General features: G+C 35.8%; 1 protein-coding gene across 1 annotated transcript in view; it reads right to left on the reverse strand.

Annotated features, from left to right (window-relative positions):
• The window catches only part of VTA1 (vesicle trafficking 1), a 66,582-nt gene that overhangs the window by 35,001 nt on the left and 9,600 nt on the right, over window positions 1–21,981 (reverse strand). Inside the window, exons 2-4 of the mRNA XM_060168039.1 lie at window positions 13,164–13,258; window positions 10,480–10,607; window positions 9,768–9,843 (exon numbers count right to left, since the gene is read on the reverse strand). Of these exons, the coding sequence (XP_060024022.1) occupies window positions 9,768–9,843; window positions 10,480–10,607; window positions 13,164–13,258 (299 nt within the window). The remainder of the gene's footprint in view (window positions 1–9,767; window positions 9,844–10,479; window positions 10,608–13,163; window positions 13,259–21,981) is intronic.

The following is a 21,981-nucleotide window of genomic DNA, read 5'->3' on the forward strand; positions in this document are numbered from 1 at the left end:
AAAATATGTGTCTCTGTATTTAAAGGATGTCTCTTATAAATAGTATACAGTTAGGACTTGCTTTCTACTTTTAAATTGGAGTGTTACTCCATTTACATTTATAGTATGTACTGATACAGCTGTATGCAGGCCTAAAATTTGTTATTTGTTTTATATTAGTCCTATCTGCTTCTGTTTCCCTCTGTTCCCTTTCCCTGCCTTTTTTTTTAGAGGGGGGGTTACCAAATATATATGTATAGTTACAATAAGTTTTAGTTAAATGGCATATATATATTTTTAAAGAAACGAATAAAAGAGGAAATATATAGTTTTTAATGTATTTACTTATACACTGTATCAGTGTACTTTATTCCTTCCTATAAATCCAAATTGTCATCTGGTATCATTTTCTTTCAGCCTGAAAAACATCCTTTCTGCTGTTCTTTAGTTCTTTAGATCTTTAGTGCAGATCTGCTAGTAATGAACTAATTTGTCTAAAAATGTCTTTTATTTTACCTTCATTATTTGAAGGGTAGCTTTGCTCTACATAGAAGTCTGAGCTGTCAGGTTCTTTTGCTTGTTTGCTTTTTCTTTCAGTACTTTAAATATGCCAATTTCATTATCTTCTTGCCACAACTTTTTTAAAAAATGAGAAGCCATCCATCCTTCAAAGCATTGTTACCTTGTGCGTAATGTGTCGTTTCCCAAGACAGCTCCTTCAAGATTTCCTCTTCCATCACTGAACTTTACTGGTTGGACTATCACAACCAGTAAATGCTCTCAGGTATGGTTTCTTTGTATTTATTTTACTTGAGGTTCACTGAGCTTCTTGGCTCCATAACTATTTTTTTCACTCAATTTAGAAAATCTATGGTCATTATTTCTTCAACATTTTCTTTCTAGTCTCTTTTTTGGGACTCCAATTGTACATGCTAGACCTCCAAATATAGTAGTAATAATACACAATATGCCTATTTCTGAATAAATTTATCTTAATATATAAGATTGAGTAGATGAGAATAGTTTCCATTAAAATTTTCATGTATTTTACGTGGATGTCCTCTCTAAATACAGGATATTAGAACATTATCCATCAACTAATAAAAGCAAAATTAATGTTTTTTAAGCGTTTACTATATGCTAGGTACTTTGTTAAAGGCTTTACATGTATTTTCTCATTTAAAATCCAAGACACCTTGAAGAAGTAGGTGTTACAATTTTCTTCATCTTACAGATGTGGGAACAGGCTTACATAAGTCAAATAACTTACCCAAAGTCACACAGTTATGAAGTGGCATATGGGATTTTGAGGCCAATGCCTGCAGTATTCTGAATCACATTATACTAACATTGTATGCAAAAATACTTCATTAATTTACAACTATTTGAAGATCATGTACAAGACACTGTTCTTGGCAATTATTATACAGAAGTGAATACAAGATACATGAAATTCCTACTCTAATAAGAGAGACAATACTACCCTCATATCTTTCTATTTATTATTACAATTACTGAGACCTTCAGTGTACAGTGAGAGCATGAAAACTTAAGGTATGGTGTATGTACAAAACACAGTTTTGTAAGTAGATGAATTTCTCCTGATCTACCATGGTTTTCTAGGCTAGCAAGAAGATGTTGCTTAATTCTGAACCTTACAGTGCAAATGAATACCTTAAATAGACTACCTCCTTTGCAGACAGCTATTCATGTATATTATTATTCCAGTTATGTTGCAGCCCTGTTTTTCGAGTAGGGAGAGTCCATGATTGAGATACAAACAGGATTCTCTGGGAGCTCCCATAGAGGGATGTAGATCAGTGCCAATCAAAATATGGTCCCAGAACCAGAGCTGGCCTGCAAACTGTTTACCACTTTTGTGACAAGACAATACAGAAATTGAGAGCATTTAGGAAACTTATAGCAAATTAGGTTTGTATTTTATATGTCTTTTTAAGGTTTTATTTTTCTAGTTAATCATTATTTATATTTTACAAAACAATCAGCTTGCAACAGAATGGAAATTAAGAAGAAAAAAATGCTAGACCTTTATTACACAGAGTTTGTTAATACTGTTCTGGGCCATAGCATCTGGGGACAAGGAACTTTTATTTTCTGATTCTGTTTTCTCACTGTAATTCAGGGTTGTGAAAGTGAAACAAGATATATCTAAAGTGTCTAAGCACAGTGCCAGGCAAATGGTAGGACTGGATCGCATCACTGTATTTTGTCATTACTACACCATATATCATCATACTCAGTTATTCTGCTTCCCTTTCCAAGTTGGAACACAAACCTTGTGAGGGCAGGAAAACATACCATATTCATTTTATTCCCCCAAACTAGCAGAAACTCAACAGATAAAGGCAAAATGGTATCTGCTCCTCAAACATTGCTAGAAGTGAAATAAATCTAAAATACAATAAACGAAAGCCTATCAATACTGGCCAGAAGTAGTTAACACAAGATGTTAAAGAAAAATAACTTATTTATATTTTGAACATCGCTTGCTTTAAAATACAAAATTAAAAATTTTAATATATACTTTTGGTGACTTTATACCTAAAACTGGGACACTGATTCCAAGACAGTTATAACTGGAATGGTAGAAGTTTACAATGACAACAAATTTAATCAAATTCTGAGATGGAATTGTATATATAAAGCACAGTTAAAAGAGTTAAATACATATAACTAAACAGATAGGAGTGTTCAGAAACAGAATAGCAACAAAGTATTTTTTTTTAAGTTGAAGATTAAAGAAAATACAGACTTTAAAAATTTTTGTGAATACTGCGAACTATGAAAAATGACATGAAATTAAAAGGAAAAAATGTCAGGAAATAGACCAAGAAAAATGAGATCTATTACATTTTAGATGAGTTATGAAAGAAGTTCCATGTAAACAAGTCTGAACATTATCTTCAACTATAGATTGAAAAATGAAAAGCTAAACTATAGCAACTTTTGAAATATCTACAGCTAAATAGCTACTAAATAGCTACTGTTTTTACTCTGAGATTTTACCCAATGTGCAAATTTACAGCTACTGCCCGAGAAGATGTAAGAGTAGAATGAGACAGTCTCCCCTTTGAGGACTTGCAGTATAATTTACTCCAAAATACGATATATAACACTTAAGTCAGGGACTTCCCTGGTGGTGCAGTGGTTAAGAATCTGCCTGCCACCCTGAGAAAACCATAATTCAAAAAGAGTCATGTACCAAAATGTTCATTGCAGCTCTATTTACAATAGCCAGGAGATGGACACAACCTAAGTGTCCATCATCGGATGAATGGATAAAGAAGATGTGGCACATATATACAATGGAGTATTACTCAGCCATAAAAAGAAACTAAACTGAGCTATTTGTAATGAGGTGGATGGACCTAGAGCCTGTCACACAGAGTGAAGTAAGTCAGAAAGAGAAAGACAAATACCGTATGCTAACACATATATATGGAATCTAAGGAAAGAAAAAAAAAAGGTCATGAAGAACCTAGGGGTAAGACAGGAATAAAGACACAGACCTACTAGAGAATGGACTTGAGGATATGGGGAGGGGGAAGGGTAAGCTGTGACAAAGTGAGAGAGTGGCATGGGCATATATACACTACCAAACGTAAAATAGATAGCTAGGGAACCAGCCGTATAGCACAGGGAGATCAGCTCAGTGTTTTGTGACCACCTAGAGGGGTGGGATAGGGAGGGTGGGAGGGAGACGCAAGAGGGAAGAGATATAGGAACATACGTATATGTATAACTGATTCACTTTGTTATAAAGCAGAAAGTAACACACCATTGTAAAGCAATTATACTCCAATAAAGATGTAAAAAAAAAAAAAAAGAATCTGCCTGCCAATGAAGGAGACACAGGTTCAATCCCCGGTCTGGGAAGATCCCACATGGCGTGGAGCAACTAAGCCCGTGTGCCACAACTACTGAGCCTGTGCCCTAGAGCATGCGCGCTGCAACTACTGAGCCCATGCGCCGCAAATACTGAAGCCTGCGTGCCTAGAGCCCATGTTCCACAACAAGAGAAGCCAATGCAATGAGAAGTCCACACACAGCAATGACGTGTAGCCCCCGCTTGCCGCAACTAGAGAAAGCCCGTGCGCAGCAACAAAGACCCAATGCAGCCAAAAAAATAATTTTAAAAAAACAAAAATCTTAAGTCAACACATTTATAGTGTAACATTCATAAAGTTAAGATCCTAAATGAGTTGAGAGAATGGAGAAATGCATATAAGGGCTAGAATAATGGAGCTACGACTCGAAGAGAAGGTAACACTTAGACAAAGCAGGCTAAAAAACCAACGTTTACAACAGTGAAAGCTGAGCGCGGGAGGTAAGCAGAATGGTCTGACAAACATACAATGGGACTGGTAAGAAGTAGCATAGGAAGGAGTCTGGACTTGCAATGCCAGGAAAGGAAAAGTCCCTGTTAGGTTCTTCAATAAAACAATGACAGAGGAGAATAGGTTCCAGGGTAAAAGAGCCTAAAATAGGAAAATTAATTAGGTAAACTGCAGTAGTGTAGCTTGTGAACCAACGACCTTTAAAAAAAAAAGGCTGGAATGTTAAATAAAAGGAATTTAATTAGAAGACGCAACATCTTTACGTACAAATGCCATAAGAAGGCCCCAGATGTTCGTCTTGCTCCCTCCCTACACTGACAACCTCTACATTGCCATGTCATGTTTCTTCTCCTTTCTTCCTACTAGAAATTAGTTCTCTGCTGTCGTAATTTCTGGTGGCTCTACTTTTCATTATCATTTATATAACTTAAATGGGTAATTTTTCATCCCTCCTTTTGGAGCTTCTAATCTAAAACTATTTTTGCTTCTCTCTTTTTCTTTTTTTGTCTGCTTTTTCATCTTTGCTTTTTATTCTCCTTTTCCTATCTCTTCTTGCATGTTTGGAACACATAATCATAGACTGGTAGAGCTGCACAGGATCTCAGAGATCTGCTTGACCAGCCTTCCCATTTTATAGAAGAAAAACCAAGTCCTAAGAGGTAAAATGACCTCTTGGCTTGGAGTTTAGGCTTGGCTCTGACAACCACTGTTGCTATTCTTTTAAATAAATTTTCAGAACTGACAGGAAAAAACCATACCATTTTTTAAACTTTAAAAAATATAATTTAAAAACCCCCATTATCTTGATTATAAAGATGATAAAATTAAAAGATAATTTTAAAATACACAAATAAAGGGCTTCCCTGGTGGCGCAGTGGTTGAGAGTCTGCCTGCCGATGCAGGGGCACACGGGTTCGTGCCCCGGTCCGGGAAGGTCCCACATGCCGCGGAGCGGCTGGGCCCGTGAGCCATGGCCGCTGAGCCTGCGCGTCCGGAGCCTGTGCTCCACAACGGGAGAGGCCACAACAGTGAGAGGCCCGCGTACCGCAAAAAAAAAAAAAAAAAAAAAAACACAAATAAAAACTACAAGATAATTATAATGCCTTCCCCTTCCTCATTTTCTGTTATTGTAGTCTTTAATGTTTCTCAAGCAGCATTCTTTGAGAAGCAAGGCAAACAACTCTTTTTGAAGAAAGTTCCAGCTTTATTAAAAAGCTATGGGATATTATGCAGGTAATAACACCACCACATTTCCTTTATAAATGAACAAATAAGAAACAGCAATTCCTGAAATATACCTACAGGAGTATATATTAAAAAACAAAATCTGGGGGCTTCCCTGGTGGCGCAGTGGTTGAGAGTCCGCCTGCCGATGCAGGAGACAAGGGTTAGTGCCCCGGTCCGGGAGGATCCCACATGCCACGGAGTGGCTGGGCCCGTGAGCCATGGCCACTGAGCCTGCGCGTCTGGAGCCTGTGCTGCGCAACGGGAGAGACCACAGCAGTGAGAGGCCCGCGTACCGCAAAAAAAAAAAACAAAAACAAAAAACAAAATCTGCCTACCTGAAATCCTTAAACTTATTCTTTTCCCACCTTTCTGTTTCCTGTCTTTGTCTCTGCTAGTGTTTTCAAAGTATAGGATGAAACTAAAGTGAAAGTGGAAAGGAGGAATGAGTTACAATGCTTTGAGTAACCAGTTATACCCAGCTTTTAAAACATGTCATATTTTTAATAGTTATTGTGAAATAAGAAATGTTCTGCTAGTTTGTGTCTTATTTTAGGCACAGAGTGCTTAAATCACAAGTAAATAAATACAAGCCTTAGATTTCCTCAGACAACAATGAGGACCTACCAGAGAGGGTTGATGCCGATGATACTCTGCTTATCTGTTTTGGTAGGAGCTGCGAAAGTCACAGCTAGAGCGTATTCCTCCCTATTCCACTCAAGTGGAGCATTATTTAAAGTTATGACATTTTAAATCATTATTTTGAAAAATCTGTATCTCAGTGATAATGATGAATATGCCACTTCTAGAAATGGAAAATGATGGAACAAAAACCAACATTAAAAGTAAGGGAAAATAGAATTTGAAACTAGGCTGATCAAACTGGCTGGCTGGGGGATTATGTTATTGCTGTATGAACAGTCTTGCCAGTATTTCACTTTCCTTGTCGGCTGCCTTTATTTAGTCAACCTTAGTTCATGGCCAAAAACCAGTTCACTAGTCATATAAGGATAAGATCACTGTATAATAATGGATATGAGAAATGTCAGTATTGTATGCCAAACAAATTATAAGTTTTTTATTTTTTTGCGGTACGCGGGCCTCTCCCTGTTGTGGCCTCTCCCGTTGCGGAGCACAGGCTCCGGACGCACAGGCTCAGCGGCCATGGCTCACGGGCCCAGCCGCTCTGCAGCACGTGGGATCTTCCCGGACCGGGGCACGAACCCATGTTCCCTGCATCGGCAGGCGGACTCTCAACCACTGTGCCACCAGGGAAGCCCATAACTTTTGATATATACAACTTTCACTGGATGTATAAACTTTGCATGTTATAACAAGCATATGTAAGTTAGTGAAGAGCACCCACATATAATTACATACTAAATGTGTGTACATACATTTGCTAATTTAAAATGCAGGATTTACATAAAGGCCCAAAGAATAAACCTCAGCCCAATCAAATAATTATAGGGACGTCCTTTCCATGCTGGCCTTACAATGCCTAATTTCTTTTTTCCATACCATTTCAGACCCCTCCTGCTCTCTGGATCCTTTAACCACCAACACAGATGTTATTTCCTATTTTAATGCCAATGCAAGGCAGAAAAACTTAGGTAGCAGGTTGGGTGATTAGACAGGGAAAGAAAAGAGTGTAAACATTTTGGAAAAATGTCCCTTTCACTCTTGGGCTACATGTAGTCTTTAGTATCCTCAGTATCTAAGCATCTCTCCCCCAACTCCTTTTGAAGCCCTCTCATTTGTCCCATTAAGAGTCCCTGCCTTAGCTACTATATTCAAATAACTAAGAAAGCTGTTCTTTGTTAAGGATACCTGTATGTAAACTTAGATTTTTTTTCCTTCTGAAATGCAGATGAATTACATGCTAATTATGTGTGGAGGTATTTATGTGTCCCTTAAGTAAAACAAAAACAAAACAAAACCTACATTACTCACTTAAGACTTCTGGACATTTTGTTCTTTTTCCTGTATCTATTACTTTACCTTTTATCTGGGCTCCCCACTGTTAGCAGTTATAACTTCAAAGAACTGTGTGCTTGCTTCTGAGATACAAGGGCAAAAGCAGCTCCTCTAAGTAAGAAGTAGGAGAGGCAAGAAAAGCCATCTCAGAAGTATCTGGCAAACTGATCTGCTACTGTGCTTTACCATGACCTTCTCTTCTGATATCTTACATTTCTATCTACTTCTCTACTTGTGTTTCTTTATTCACTTCTTCCTCTAGTCTTTTAAATACAGGTGTTTATCAGGATGTTTATCTGACCATTTTCTCTCTCTTTCAAAACTATCTTCTTACCTGAGGGTTTGTCTAATCTCCTAACTTGAACTTTTATCTCTATTTTGCATATTTCTTGTCTTTTTATTTCTAAGAGTCTTGTGGTGATTTATTTTTGTATGCTACACCTGCATCTCACACTTTAAAATTTAAGTCTAAACATATTATTTCTCCTCAGGTCAACGACAACCCACTTTGTACGAAGTTCCACAGTAATCATTAACTAGTTCTTTTGCCAAATGACTTGTAGTTCTTTCCTACCCCAGTTCATTCTATAGAGTCTTATCATACCAAGCACCCCAAAGTAGAATTCTTTATTCAATAAATATAATAAATATAAATCCCCTAATTGAAGATGCCAGGCCTTTCATCATCTGTCTGATCTGGCTTATGACTTACTTTTCTAATCTGGTCTCATTATTCTCCTTCAGCCACCTGGTACTCGCCAAAACCCTACTACCTATCTACAGCTTTCCATAATATCATGCTTAAATCACCTCTATGTCCTCTGTGTGCCCTGTTTAGTATAGAGCCCCATACTAGTAAAACAGGAAAAACAATCCAGATCAGTAGTAACAGGAGACAGGAGTAGAAAGGGAGCTAAACAGTGGATCCACAGGGCCTCTAAAATGCAAAAAAGTGAGAAGCATTTGTGGTTTTCACACTCCAGGCCTCAGTTTTCTCTGATGTTGCTCTATTTCAAGAAAAGTTAACAGCAGTGGCTCTCAATGGGCATTGCCCCATACCCTCGCGGGTGTTTGGAAATATCTGTTGGTGGTTTCTAGTCATCTGACTGGGGAATGCTGTGTGGGCAAGAGACAGGATGCTTGATGTTTTGAAAGAAAAGGGACAGTCACACACAATAAAAAAGTGTCCCTCATTTGGCACAACTTTGAAATGTCCTGCACATCTCTGCCAACTCAAAAACTCAGCTTATGATCGTCAGGCCTCGAGCTTAACTACATTTTACATATAAACAAAGCATTTATTGCACAGTTTTGATGTACTGTTTTACGAACATGTAAAATATCGCATAGATAGATTGTACTTTGTTTTGTTTGGAATGATACACTGAGCTGCTCACTATTTTGAAAAAATCATTTCATAGAAAGCAATGTTCTTCATAGATCTCAAATCACTAATATGACATGCCTCTATCAGTCTCATTTGTAACTCTCTTTTCTCCTCCCTTCCTCCTTCCCTCCTTCCCTCCCTCCCTTCCTTCCTCTCTCTCTCTCTCTTTTGTTCTTTCTAGATTAACATCTCTCCTTCCAGGTCAATGGTAAAGCCTGCTACAGTGAAAACAACACTGAACTCACGGCAACAAGTTTGTCACTTAGCCTCAGTTTGCTCATATATAAAATGAATATGTGCTCTACTTATCTTAGAGTGGTTATGAGAAACAAACTGATAAAATGGATAGGAAGTATCTTGTAAAATATCAAGTTCTATATGTATTTTACAATAGAGACAAATCTTTAACAATAATATTTCTGGCTAGAAACAAAATAGGAAAAAAGCAGTACTAAAAAGTCTCTGCCTCCAGTAATGTTTACCAAATAACAGTACAGAAATTTAACAGCATCCAGGATCAGTAATATTTAAACACTTAATAAAATCAAACTCTGAACCTGGGGTTCAGAGACCAATACAGTAGCTATGTACTCACTAAAGTATAAAATACATGCTGGATTTAAAGAACTTACTACAAAAAATAACATTTATAATTAAAAATAATTCCATCTTTTGTTTTCACTTTTTAAAATGTGGCTAGTAGACAATTTAAAATTACACGTTTTGCTTATACTACATTTCTGATGGACATGCTGCTCTAACTAAACAATGCAATAATAAAACTAATAAAAAGCAACAATACTGATCTCCAGCTAATAAGACAATAAAGAATGTACACTCACTTCATCAGTGAGTTCTCCAAACACTGTTATGACATCTATTAAAAGACTTGCAGTATAGAAGGACTTGATCATGTTTCTGGAAGAGAAAAGAAAAGTTCATCTAATTCAAATGAAAAAATGTAAGAATTAGTCTTGTAGCTACAAGACAAAAGCTTCCAATGTTTATAAAAGCACTCTGAAATTGTTTTAAATAAAATCAGATTTCAAGAACACAATGGAGCTCCTTCTGTAATCTGTTATTAGGAGGAAGTTACAACACATATAACAGGTGAATATGCTACAACAAGGTTTCATAGTATGCGTCTGATTTTAGAAAATGTAATGACAGTACTATCTGAATCCATATCAAGCCATGTGTATTTCTTTGTATTTAAGTCTTATTATAATAATGACAAATCATTTGAATCGGTAGGGGTGGGAATTTTTAAAATCAGTATCATTGGACCAGGCTGTTTTTGGCTAAAATCAACACAGATCTTACTAAATGGCTAGTTAGGGTATATTTATGAAGAAAATGAATCTGCCCTGGGTATTCTTCGTTTAGCCATTTTCTCTAAAAAGCCAGGATCACTCTTGTAACCCAAACTCATTCTGAGATTCAAAAAAAAAAAAATCTAAATCGTTAATCAGGAAGTCTGAGAGTAATCAAGAGAAAACTGGATAAATTCTGGTTATACAGTAACTAAATTTAATTTTATCTATCTTTACTTACTTGTGAAATCGCCCAGCACGATCTTCATTATCTGCATACAAAAACATTTTCAAAGCATAATTCTCCAAATGGGCACAACCAACTATTTCTTGAGTAACAGCTTCATTATCACCCAACTGTTTCTTAAGCTAAAATAAAATGAGATACAGAACTTATGATTCTGGGCTCACAGAAGTGTATACTTAAGTATAAAAATTCCCAATAATCAAATCCAACGTTCCCAAAATTTTGAAGAAAGACACTTATGATAACGTGAACGTTTAATTTAGCTCTAAATATCAAAATAATCAAGAAAAAAAACCATCCAACTATCTATGTAAAGCATCAGACAAATATTTCAAATGTACTAACAAGTATCCTAAAAATGGGATTAAGAAATTCTTTCCTAACCATACATAATTTAAATCTTTAATTTATTCCTATTTCAATTTCTTCTATCAAATACAGAAAAATACAATGAGAAGGATCATTATATCCTAAAAAAGTATCTCTCAGAGCACACTGCATTAGAGATCTAATTCTAAGTAACGTATAAGAAAACAAACTTAGAATAGGATTACGGAAGTTTTAAAAATTTAGACAAATATATACCTCAAATCAACACAATTTACAACCATGTAAATTTCCAGTCAGTACATCCCTTTCCTACACATACAATAATTTAAAGTGTTTTAAAAACAACAAACTAAATTCCTACATTTTACTCAGACTGTCATATTGGAGTAAAATGACCTTCTGGAATATTAGATCTGAGCACCACACTACTGTTTAAAAATTGCTTTTTTCAAAGAACATTATGAAGTAACAAATTAAATTTAGAAAAAGCGAGAGAATTTTTCATAAAATCAGCAAAGTACATATTCTCATAATTAAGGCCCAGAAGAGTTTGAATACTGGAATTTAAGGACATCTGAGCATGCTTATCCTGAACAAAAACAGACAAAAAGCCCCACATATAACACTGGTTTACTGTATCCACACTGCGAAATCCTTTAATTGTAGAGGCAATTTATTTCTAGAAAAATTTAGTGGGAGCATGTCATTTCATCTCACCTTCAGCATAAAAAACTGGCAGCAAAAACATAATATACTTGAAGTGTTCCAACTATAAATATAAACATTATAGCACAAGCAGATATGTTCTCACCATGGAATGAACTTGTTATTTAATGTAGATAATAATAAATTCCTGGTAAGTCTCTTTATAAATGTGATTTTACATTTTGCATATTATAAAGACAGTTTGAGTTTTGTCTTATCCATAAGCTATTGTTATTTTAGCTATTATTGTTAAGCTGTAAAATTAATAAAGAGATATATTCTATACAAAATGTCTGTAAGAGACTGTATTGTACAAATGTATTGCTACGTGTCAGACACATTCTTCCTCCCACCTCCTAACCCCACCCTCCAAAAGAAGAGTACTCAAATTCTTCCTGCATCCACAGAAGCAGTATTAGAAATAGAAGGCCAGACAGGCTCCAAGGGCAGCTGAGTTGTCATCAGTGATGCCACCAGGCTACCTTGGATGGTTAATAGTAGCAGATGACAGGATTCTGGGTCAGAAGGCCAGGCACCCATACAAAGTTAGAGAGAACACTATTGCCCATGGCTGCTTAATACAAGTAGGCTTTGATCTGAATAACTTTCAACTTTTAAAAAAAGTTCTGGGCCGACTGGTATAAGTGCATTGATTTTTAATATGTCTGAATTTTGTTTCTCTAAACAAAATAATGCAACTGATCAAATAAATATTTAGGTTTCTAATTCTCTTGAGCAGGTCACATAACTAAATAAGCAAATAAAAAGTAAGCCACAGCTATGAATATAACTGCCTTGGAGGAGATGCATTAATGAGAAGTAAACCTTGACATTGTTAAAAAAGAAACTGGGATGGCTGGGCATGGGAGGCACAGGGTGGAGCCCTGCTTACTAAGTAAGGTTACTATGGTTTAATAATGCCTTCCTGATGCACTGACACCCAATCAAATCCTTCAATTTTCCCTGGATTCGTGCTTCTACATAACCTGTGAAGTTCTATCACAGTTCAAGATGACTTATTGGTCACCTCCCACATTTCTGCTAGCAGAGGAAAATGCCTAGACCATAAGAGTATCTTGTTATGGGACCAAGAGTAGGAGGAAGAAACAATAGGCAACTTCCTTCATGGTCCTTTTCACTAAATAAATAGCCCGTTTCTTTCTTTCTTTTTTTTTTTTTTGCCCGTGCCTCACAGCATGTGGGATTGCAGTTCCCCAACCAGGGATCGAACATGCACCCCCTGCAGTGGAAATGCGAAGTCTTAACCACTGGACCACCAAGGAAGTCCCCGATTTCATTATTACAAGAGCCATTTAAGAATTCCCAAATCAATCATCGGTGTGACTGCATGAAGGAAGGTTAGAAAGGGTTTGTCACTTACAAAAGAATGACTCAAAGGTCATCTACAATAACCTGGAACAAAATATAATGTATATGTAAAGATACTGAAACCGACGTATACCTACTTACAACTCCCTAAGCAGTATGATGTAAATGAAAAAAAAATGTGTCTCATTTTTCCTCAGCTATGACATTGCTGATTGCTGCCAACAGGAAGAACTAAAATGACAACACACACACAAATGAAATAAAATGGCATTTTAAACATTAAGCAGAAAATAAATTTTCAGTGTTCAACTTACAGCTTCTAACTGATCCATTAGCTTTGATAAAAATTTACGACATTCAGGAGTTTTACTGTCAATCTTCATTCCCGTTTGCATCGCATACAAACGACCTACAAAGAAAAATACGATTTGAACAATTTCCAGGACTGAATGTTTAAAATATGTTTTGTCTAATTAATAATTCAAGTTTTAAGTGAATTGAGAAATAAAATAAAACTTTGATTTACTATGGCTCTTATTCACAAATATAAAGAACACAAAAATATTATCCAAAGAATGCAAGATGAATGATGATAAGTTTCTATGAAGTAAGGCCTTCTCTTTTGGCATTATGTTTAAAAAATAAAAGGACTAGGTCCTAAGCTGTCAAAGGAACCTGCAATTTAATAGGTAAGTGAGGGCATTCAGAAAAACAACCACGTGTACAAGAGCACTTGCCAAGGGCGAGATAAGTAATACTGATAAAATACACAATATGGGCTGGGACAAGGGGAAATGCCACTCAAGCTGAGGCTAACAGGGAGAATTTTTTTGGTCATTTTTATATATACAAATAAAAATAAGTATACCATCTCTTTAAAAAATAGAAATATTAGAGATAAGGCTGAAGCTAAAAACCTCTCTGCTACCACAATCCTAAATAGCTTTCCCAGTGATAAGAGCTGTAAAGTTTGGTGGTAATTGTTGTTACCACTGGTATGTACATATACTGCCTATAATTTACCTCTTACATTCAACAATATGCTCAGGAGATCTGCGTAGCACTACAGTGCTCCACACTATGGCCACAACAAACTAAAGCACGTTTGGGTAGTTCTCAGATTTTCATCGTTACAAACCATGTTGCGCTACCAGACCTTCTTGAGCACACATTCAAGAGTTCCCTGAGGGAGATACCAAGAACGAGAATTGCTGGCTCATAGTATATGTAGTACCTTTCTCACTTTAAGAGCTACTCTTAAAACTGTCTTCCAAAATGAATTACCACTATGCAGTTATATCTATAACACATGCAAGCACCCATTTCTCCTAAACTCACAAAAAGTTGATATTAAATTAAAAATTGATATTAAACTTATCAATCTCAGAACTGTGTTACCTCACTGTCTGATTTTGCATTTTCACTGTTCAAAGGTATTAGAGATTTACTGGATAGCTCTATATCCTCCTTTATGAATTAGGAATAGCTATCAAAATAAAAGGAAAAAAATCTGCCAAATTTTCTGTTGGGTTGTTTGCTTTTTAACAAATTGCTGTGTGGCAGTTCTTTGTACAGTAGAAAGGAGGGAGATCATGTTTCCCCACCAAATGGAATCTTGTGAACACTATCCCCCTTCCCTGCTTTATTTTCTCCTCAGCAGGTAATCATCTTCAATTTTTTTATCCTCTGATTCTACTACAACTCCAACTTAAGCTCCATGAAAATGGCGATTGTAGTCTACTTGGTTTGATGTATCCCTGGCATCTGGGATAGTGCCTGGCCTTCGATAAACATTTTCTGAATAGATAAATACATGAATGAAAGAATAGCGCATTCTGCCCCACTGATTTAAATGCCACTTTTATCATTCATTAGCATACATTAAGTTTTCATGGGATAAAAGGGCCTAATTCTTTATATTGTCTATCTTGCTTTGTTATTTGTTAGTCTACTGGTCTATCATTGCTTTATTTACTGCAGCTTTAGAACATGGCTTGGTATGTTAGCTACTCTCAGGATTTCCAATTCAATTATGTCAACCCAATCATATCTTCTTTAAAGATGTATTAATATACAAATAGTACAGTTATGTATTCTGCATGTATTTTTAATTTCAATAGCTGTATCTGAGGGAACTACTTTTGAAGGCTTAGGCTTTTACAGCTATCTCATGTTATAGAGCTTTAAGCTTAATTAATTAACACATTTATTTCTATATCAAATTTAAGGGTTTGATCCATCTAGGTATTAATGAGAGGAAAAAAATGGAGTTCTAAAAGTACTGTATAGATTTACACTGACTTACAGTGTAAAAAGCATGATGCTTTCATTTTCACTGCACAGTAACCAGCACTGGATGTCACTCTGACAAAAAAAAAAATCTGAGAAGCAAAAAAAGCCCTCATTATCCATTGCTTTAATCACAAGTGTGACTAAATTTTGCCTTTTCCTCTTTCTTTTAACCAGTCATACTTAACAACATGTCCGGGTCGTTTACCCATTTGAGTACCAGGTTCTAATCACCTCTCCCCACTCCACGCCTTTTAAAGCATGGCTGAACCCCCTCCCCTCTTCAAACCAGTCATATCTCTTGAGTTGTTCAAGCTCTCTACCTGTTTTAGTCAGCTTTTGTTGTTATAATTGTGACTGAACTCCCCAACACCTCCTCTCTGTGAATTGTTCTGGTCTTCCAGCATTTTTGTTGCATTTTTTTTTATTATTAAAAGTGCATCACATGAGCTCTTTGGAAAATAAATATTGGCTGCAAATTTTGTGCCATCTTCCAATTTTTGAATATCGTTTTAAAACACAGAAGCTTAAAATATTTATGTACCCAAAGCGATTTTCCCCCCGATCAATTCTAAGCTTGGAAAGCTCTTTTATCTCTAAGAAACTGGATATTCAGTTATGATTTTTCCAGTTAAATTCCTTTTTGAATTTAACTTTTAATAACATGCATCCACCTCAGTTACTGGCATCTGTCTCAAATACACTCAAGAAATAATCCTTTCTTTCTCTAATGATTTGTGGTTCCTTAATATGTTTTTGCTTTTTATATGTCTTGGCTATTTGATTTCACTGAGATCACAGATTAAATGTCATCTCACATGATAATACCTATAACTGATAATATGCTTTTTCTTCCTCCAAATTTAATCTTACTATGTCTTATGGTATTACAAATTTTTTTCTGAAGAATTTTAAGTGTTCTTGCTCTTATTTTTAAGGGGAAGGCTTTTAGTTGAGAGTAGGGATCAATTCTGTGTTAGGTTGCTCCTATTTCCCCTAATAGTCCCCGTCCTAAGCTATACTGAGGCTGCAGCCTTTGAGACCTATAAGATCCCAGGGATTGGCAGGAGTGTGGGGAAGAAGATATCAGCATTTCTATTAATACATCTATCTCATTCTTTATAAGTTCCTATTTTTACATATCTTTTATGACACATATAGTATTTTTCTAATACATATATAGTATTAGTACATCAATACAGAAATGTTATTTATAAATAATTACATATTATTGGAGATTTGTGTTTAATTATTTTTAACTCGTGGGTAGATGGGCAAAAGGTTAAGAATCACTGCTCACTGCATCCTTACTCTTCTCAACTGTAAACTGTATTTTCTCCACACAGCCCTGTTCCTTCTACCATATTCCCTGGAACTACTGTTTCAGAATCAGCAAACTCCCCTTACCTCTCCTCAGATTCCTTCTTCCTCTTTGTCTTAATTAAAACCTGAATGTCACTTGAAGAAATAATTTTATTTGCAGTCCTCTCAAGTAATGAGTTTTAATTCTCTTACATTCCTTCTAGTGTGTAAAAGAATTGAAAAAGAGAATTGGCAGGTATGATTGGTTTTCTCTTTGCATCCCACTATTACAGTATTGTCTCAATGTTTTCTAAATACGCTGGTCTAGGGCTCATCCACTCTCTTCCATTGGATTGTTATGCTTGTAATTGCCCATGGACCTCAGGGTCTCTCCTTGTCTTTCCACCATCTTGAAATTTTCGCTGTTCACATGGATAATCAATACTTCTGGCAAAGACTGCTAGCTGTCTACCTGCATCCTTTCTCCCCGTGTTCTTTACAAACTAGATCCCTACACATTATTAGGGAGTTGTAATGTAGCTAGCCAAAATAGTATATTTCCCAGTATTCCTCAAAGTAAAATACGGCCACGTTATTACCTAAGACAAATATCATATAACCAGAAATTGTTGGGAGAGACTTCTGGACCTTAAAAGGGGGAATGACAGCAGGAAAGGACCTTACTAACTCCTTCCCCTTTCTCCTCCCTGCTGCCAAGAATAGAAATGGGATGACTGAAACTCTAGCAGATATCTTGGACCACAAGGCACCCTTGGTAATCGTGCTAGTTTGTAGACTTGAAATTAGAAAGAGCTTGAGTCCCGGATGACTTCATGGAATTGGCACACTAGCGCTGGGTACTGCCAACATCAGACTTTCCTTTAAATGAGGGAATAAATCCTTATTTTACTTAGCAATTGTAATTTTGAATTTTCTGTGATGAAAAAGCAAATCTATTTCTTATGCATACAGTGAGTGCTGTGTTCTCAATTCTTATCAACAATGATCTCCAATAACTGTACATACTCTCCTTTACATGCCAGTCACCCCATAACTAAATTACCATCTCAAAGTGCTGTACTGTCAATATCAGTATATCAATCACTCACTCTAAGCATAATTCCTTTTCTTCCAATTTTAAACTCTGCTTGTTACAACAGGCTTCCAGTTCACTGGTGTTGCCCTACTTCTTCATTACAACCAGTCTTTCCTCCTTTAACTTCCCTCTGCAACCAGCTTTGATTTTATGATAGATTTTTCTTGAACTTTATTGTCTTATCTCCTATCCCTGAATCTTTTTATTACATTCCTCTGGCAAAAGCACACTCATATATAAGCCCAACTATCCTCTCTCCCTATGCCTACATACTAGCAACAGAGACCACTGGCAGATCAGCATCACTATAAATACCATTAATTATCAACCTCAAATGAGCTTAATACCTTTTTTTATAATTGAATATTTCAGTATTATTTATTCAACCAAAGTAAAATACACTTTCTATCACTATAAACTGAGCACAAGCTACAGTTGTTTAAACATACATATTTTTATGATGTGCCAACATTTTGCATCCAATGTGAAACAGTTGGTTTGAAAATATTAAAGTTCTCTATTTTGTTTACCATCTTCTCTCCTGTTTTCTCCATTCTCTGAAGACATTTTATATTAATTGTGTAAGACGGATTTCCTTATCTTCCCAACCTCTCAAATGACTTTTTCAAACATCTTTCAAACAAAACCTCACCCAAACACACACACAGAAAATTTAGTAGACATTAATTAATTACTCGCTATCTATATATACTATTAGTCAACGCAATAACACAATAATGTGAGGAAATACAGTACTGACAGTTTCATTCCCCTAGGAGGTCTTTCTCCTTACTTTATCAAAGTAGTGAACAATATATGAATCCTACCATCTATGGAGTGTAGTTAGCTACCTAGTGGACCAACTATGGGCATAAATGGCTATCCAGCATAGGTAAGAGCCCATTAAGCAAACATGCATAAAATTAATCAGCACTTTCTTGCTACCAAGCAATGAAGATTATCTGTATCTCCTTTGAAACAAAAATCAAATTATTCCCAATTCACTATCACCACAACCATCATCAATCTCCCTCACAACACAAATATAAACAAATGTCAGCTTCCTGTTCTTTAAAAGTTAACCTTAATACAAATGGCTAGTACTCAAAATATAGTTTAATGACAATATAGTTTAATGGTTTCACTTACATGCATTTTTTTCTTGGCTTACATGCATATTCAGTTTTTGCAATTATAGGACATTATTATAAAGCAACACCTCTAAATGAAGGACTGGAAAGAATCATCTCAGACCCGGAAAGATTTAGGATAAAAGTTGGCCTCTTACATTTTTGAATATCTTACATGGTTTACAATTCTTAAGTTGTATCACAAGATACACTTTCTAATATTAATAAAAGTGAAAAGACATTAAACCTACTTATGAAAATTAATAAATACACCAAAAGATCTTTTTCATAATGGATGGAAAAAAGCATCACTTTCATACAGAACTCTGTTCAGGACAAGTAATTCATTGTAGCAGCAGCAGTACGACGAAAAATTAATGTCTAACATGGAAAGTTGCCGACTGAAACAGAATAAATATGTAGCTAGAATCATGTATAAGAAAATATATTTGATTTATTTCATCAAGGAAATGTTTATTTTTATGAATAAATATTATTTGAAGATGAGTAATGAGACATATTTGCAAAAGGATTAAATACTTTCCAACCTAACTTTAATGTGAAACATTTAGGAGACAAACATTTACTAATCCTGAAGGTATGAACATTAAATCTAAACATTAACATTCTAACACACCCTTGCTTATACATGAGAAATCTAAAAATATGAAATGCATGATATAAGCACACAAAAGGTATATAAAAGCAATTGTGAAGAGTTATGAGTTAATAGGTTAAATTAATGTAGCACTCAAATAGGAATCATTATGCTATACACTGATGTATAAAAGCAAATTTTATTCCAATAAATAGAACTAAATATATTACTCTACTCATAAGTATATTATAAATCCCTGCTTTTGTGAAAGCAGGGATTTTATTATCTTTTGTGAATGGACTTCCAAATCAAGGAATAAAAACAAAGTATGAATCAATATATATTAATAAAGGGTATTTACTTCACTCATTCCTTCTTAAACAAATTTTTTAGAGCTTCTGTCATAATACAGTAGCTTTAAGAAAAAGTTAGCTATTTCTGAATTCCTACTAAAAGACCATGCTGGTACTTAGCGAACACTAAGTGATGATTTGATTACTAAAATGAGAACACAGATTCTAATTCTGACCACATGGAGTAGTGAGATTTGCGATCCCACTGTAAACAACAAAAAACCTAGACAAAATATACAAAACAAGTTTTCAGACAATGGAAACAAACATGGTAAGACCAAGACATCTGAAGAAGGGAAACATATGAGGTGACACCAATATCAGCCTAACATTCTGCCTGGAGGTACATCCCAGTCTAAGGAGTAGGAGGAGAGTCCAAAGCAGAGCACAGACCTCTAGCTGAGTTGAGAAGACAGACTGGAGTTCACGGAGACTGAGGCAGCTGTAAGTTGAGGGGCAGAGTTCTGAAGAGGATGAAGCTATGAAGAAAAGAAATCCAGAAATCTGTATAGGGGTAAACTTGAGGCTCAGGAGAACCCTACCATAGTGCATGTGAAGGAGAAAACTCCACACGGCCGAAGAATGAGCAGAAACTGTGAGCTGGACTGTCCCCAGAGCACACACAGGGCTGGGATGTATTCAAGTTCCAACCAGAAGGAGTGGAGAGCCCCAGATGCTTACCCAGGATATTCAGTAGAGACCCCCAAAGGGATATGCTTTAGTGATAGGGTTAACCTGTCCCTAAAGCAAAGGCTACTTTAGACCTGCTCCCCAAAGCTAAAAACAAACAAAATAAAGCACAAAAGAATCTAACTGAACAGCAATTAACTTAGCTGTTGGTCACATTAAATCCCTTCAAGAACAGACATTCAAGAACTTAAAATTCACTCTGCCCTGCAACCAATCAAGAATGACTAATGATGGCAATAGCAGAAGAATGTGAACGTAAGATAAAACAATAAGATAAGATAAAACAATGAAAAAATAATGGAAATAGCAGACGATGACATTAAAATACTGGGGAACTATTATAAAGTATATTTAATGGAAACCATGAATAAAATGCAGAGAGAAACAGAACATACACAAAGGAACACAAATGGACCATCCAGAGATGAAAAATACACTATCTGAAATAAAAAATTTACTGGACAGGATTAACAGTAGTTTAGACACCATAAAAGAAAAAATTAGTTAAATTCAGAACATAGCAATAGGAACTACTTAAAGCAGGAAGAAAAAGGATTGAAAAGAGAAACAAAAACAAACACAAAACCGGAGTTTCAGTGAGGTGTGGGAAAACACCAAGTGCTCTAACATACATGTAATTGGAATCCTCCCCTCCAAAGGTGGGGAGGTGTGGCAAATACAATTGACAAATTAAAATTTTTAACCAGCAAAAATATCTTTCAAAAATGAGAATGAAATAAAAGCTTGTTTCACAAAAGAGAACCTGAAAGAATTGATGGCAATCCTACAAATGAAATGATAAACTTTTCAACAGGAAAGAAAATGATACCAGATTTAAAACAATCTACACAAAGGAATGAAGAGTGCTAAAAATGGTAATTATGTGGGAATATATTAAAAATTATATTTCCTCATTTTATAAATCTTTTTAAAAAGGATGGTTAAAAAATATATTCTAGGGTTTATGGTATATGTATAAATAAAACACATAACAACTACAGGCGAAGGACAGGAGAAAAGAAAGTGAAGTTCTTAACTTATATGTGAGGTGTTATATGATAGTAGACTGTGATAAGTTACTGTAAATGCTAGAGCAACCATTAAAAATACTAAAACAAAGAGGAATATCTAATAAGCCCACAGTGGAGGTACAATGGACTCCAAAGTGTTTCCAAAGAGAAACAACTGGGATTAAAAAACACCTAAAAACCAAAAAACCTGGACAAGCCACAGAAAAATACATGATGAATTGAATGAAAGTGAGAATTAATCAAGCACTGAAACCTGTGCTGCTCAAGAGGATGTAAGCTTTCACTTTGAACAATCATAATTGTCATTAAAAAAAAAAAGAATCCTATCAAAGATGATTTAAACTTGCATGGGTGCCAAACATAAGACAATGACAGATAAGGACAAGTTACTTGATCACACTGATCCTGTCCCCTCAACCTTAGAAACAGGTTGAAAGAGTCTAAAACCAAACTGATTTATTTTACTCAAAAAAGGAGTAATTATTGGGCTTCCCTGGTGGCGCAGTGGTTGAGAGTCCACTTGCCGATGCAGGGGACACGGGTTTGTGCCCCGGTCCGGGAAGATCCCACATGCCGCAGAGCGGCTGGGCCCGTGAGCCATGGCCGCTGAGCCTGCGCATCCGGATCCTGTGCTCCGCAACGG

Source organism: Lagenorhynchus albirostris, chromosome 12, assembly GCF_949774975.1.
Source record: "Lagenorhynchus albirostris chromosome 12, mLagAlb1.1, whole genome shotgun sequence".
Taxonomy (NCBI): Eukaryota; Metazoa; Chordata; class Mammalia; order Artiodactyla; family Delphinidae; genus Lagenorhynchus; species Lagenorhynchus albirostris.